The sequence below is a fragment of the Drosophila pseudoobscura genome, chromosome 4, assembly GCF_009870125.1.
Source record: "Drosophila pseudoobscura strain MV-25-SWS-2005 chromosome 4, UCI_Dpse_MV25, whole genome shotgun sequence".
NCBI classification, from domain to species: Eukaryota; Metazoa; Arthropoda; class Insecta; order Diptera; family Drosophilidae; genus Drosophila; species Drosophila pseudoobscura.
This window is the reverse complement of record NC_046681.1, coordinates 12,469,673-12,472,128: the sequence shown is the minus strand read 5'-3', so window position 1 is coordinate 12,472,128 and position 2,456 is coordinate 12,469,673. Positions and strand designations below refer to the sequence as shown.

General features: G+C 40.6%; 1 protein-coding gene across 1 annotated transcript; it reads left to right on the top strand.

The window, feature by feature from the left end:
* Positions 1-1,191: 1,191 nt before the first annotated feature.
* LOC6899226 (uncharacterized) lies at positions 1,192-1,909 on the top strand. Its single transcript, XM_002136262.3, has one exon. The coding sequence runs from the start codon at positions 1,291-1,293 to the stop codon at positions 1,744-1,746; it is 456 nt and encodes a 151-aa protein (XP_002136298.2). The 5' UTR covers positions 1,192-1,290; the 3' UTR covers positions 1,747-1,909.
* The last annotated feature ends 547 nt before the right edge of the window (positions 1,910-2,456 follow it).

Genomic DNA, 2,456 nt, shown 5'->3' with positions numbered 1-2,456 from the left:
AGGTATCTATAGTATTATTAGTAGTATTTGTAGTAGTAATAGTAGTAGTAACAGTAGTAGTAATGGGAGTTTTATTAATAGTATTAGTAGTAGAAGTAGTAGTACTAGGAGTATTAGCAGTACTTTTAGTAGTACGATTCCTCAGATACCAAAAAATAAGTAGATAGTACTTTCCATAGAGGTGCTTATAGGCATGGAATGACAGACAAAGGCAAGGAAAGAGAGTTTGTGGGAGAAAGAGGAACAAAATTGGACATAGATGAAGGGAGAGAATTATGACTGCTCGGGTAGGAGCGGAGATCTGTATTTACCCCTTAAATCCCTTAAAACACAAGTGGAGAAACACTTATTCAATCTAATACCAAAATAACACCTACAGTATGCCACCCGCAGTAAAGATGTGTCCTTTCCATGGGTCCAGCGATAATAATTACTCTATTATAATAGAGTACATAATTCTATCTAATATATCTTTGTAACCCATATATAAGGCTTGGATTTTAAGAATAAAATTTAGTTCGATTTTACAAAGCAAATCACAAATGTTTTGAGAGGAGAAGAATCAAAAGAGATTTTATTATTATTATTTCTTATATATTTCATACAAATTTTACTAGAATTATTTACAAAAATATATTAATAAATATGAAAACAGTTTCTAAATAAATATGGAATCCTCATCTGCGAAAGCCAGATGTTCAAAGAGCCAAACGATAGGTTTACTGAAACCTCTTTGGTATATTATTCTTGATTCGATGCTGTGGTAACTCTTTCATCTATCCTGATCAAGAATATATATACTTAATCGCCCAACTCTAGACTAAAGCTAAGTAATGGCAAAAAATGCCCTTAAAAAACCTCAACCCTTGGAAAATGTGCTAAAAATAAATAGTAAGGCTCCCCCCATCAATACCCCTCAGTGTTGGCCAACTAATTTTCCGTTTAGACAGTAGAAAATTCGGCGCCACTCAGGTGAATCGTCGTCGTCCCTCGGCTGGCGCTTACCTCATCAAAGTCGATGGCGACAATCAGTGGGCGAATGAAAAAAGTCACCTATAAATAAATACACGCATTCGGCATTCGTCAACGATTGTTAGCTTTGTGCCCAGTTGTTTATCAACAAAAACAAAAAAACAAGGTGAAAAAGTGCTATAAAAGCACTGCAGAATCAGCGATTCGACGGCATTTAGTTGTGGAACCCTCGCGGTGGAAGTGGAACGAATATAAATAAAAACTATCTGATATATAAATTACAACAAGTGACAGTTTTGGAAAAGCAGGCCAGAAATTATGCCCAATATTGTGGCATTGAAGCTGAGCGGTGCCCGAAGTCCTGGGACTGGGACTGGGGCTGGGACTGGTGCTGGGGGCAATAACGGTAGTCTGGTGCTGGTGGCCTTGGATCAATTGGCGCTGCAGCAACAAATCAATGCAAATTTCATTTTCCATGCAATTTCCAACTACAAGAAGACCCCGTTCGAGCGTAAAACGCTGGACTTTATTGCCAAAAAGTGGCTGCACTTGCAGTTGCTGTGGCGAGAGTTCCGGCTGAGGGATAAGCAAATACGACGCGTCGGTCACAAGGATTCGCACTGCCAGGAGCATGGCTACTTTCAGCAGGAGCTCTTCGAGCTGGTCCACGACAAATATATGGCGGCCAGGGGCTGTCTCAGTCGTGACAAAAGGAATCTGCTTGCCCGAGCCCGAGCCCCCGCCCCCCTAGTGTTTGCTCAGCCAACGAAATGAGGGGGCGGGACGGGGATGGCGAAAATGTGGGACTGAGCCCCACAAAAAATAAACCAAAACCCAAGCAGAAAAATAAGCAAAGCAGAGCAGAGCAGAGCAGAGCAGAGCAGTGCTGGAGAGAGCAATATGTACGTGTGAAAATAAGTCTTTCCCCGTCCGAGTCCCCGCCCTTCGTCCGACGACAATGGCGGGACAATGTCAACAGCTCCGTTTCGTTTCGTTTCGATTCGATTCGATTTTCTCTGCAATGATGATATACGTCAACAAGAACTCCATGCCGTTTCCATCAACAATTGGCCATCAATCTGCGACTGAGACTGCGACTGCGACTGGCTATCCCCCCATGTGATTTATTGCATATGCGGCACGCAGCATGCGGCATGCGGCACAAACGCTTATCATAATTATTTTTGGATATACATATAGTATATATGCCCCACAAAAGGTGATTCCACAAGGCACTGAAGAGTCGCCTGTTCGCCACACAAAGGCCTTTTTATATCCCAATGGATCCATAAAATAATAAAATTGTTCAAGACTTTTCGCTCTTTTGTTCAATTTTGTGGTGCCTGGAGAACTGTTTTATATGAGCCATACAAATTGATGCCAATTAAAAAGGAATTTAAATTGAAATTTGTTTATTTTTGAAGATTTTTTAAGGCAATAATTTGGGTGTTTTTAAGATTATTAAGTTCTTTCTTTTATACAGA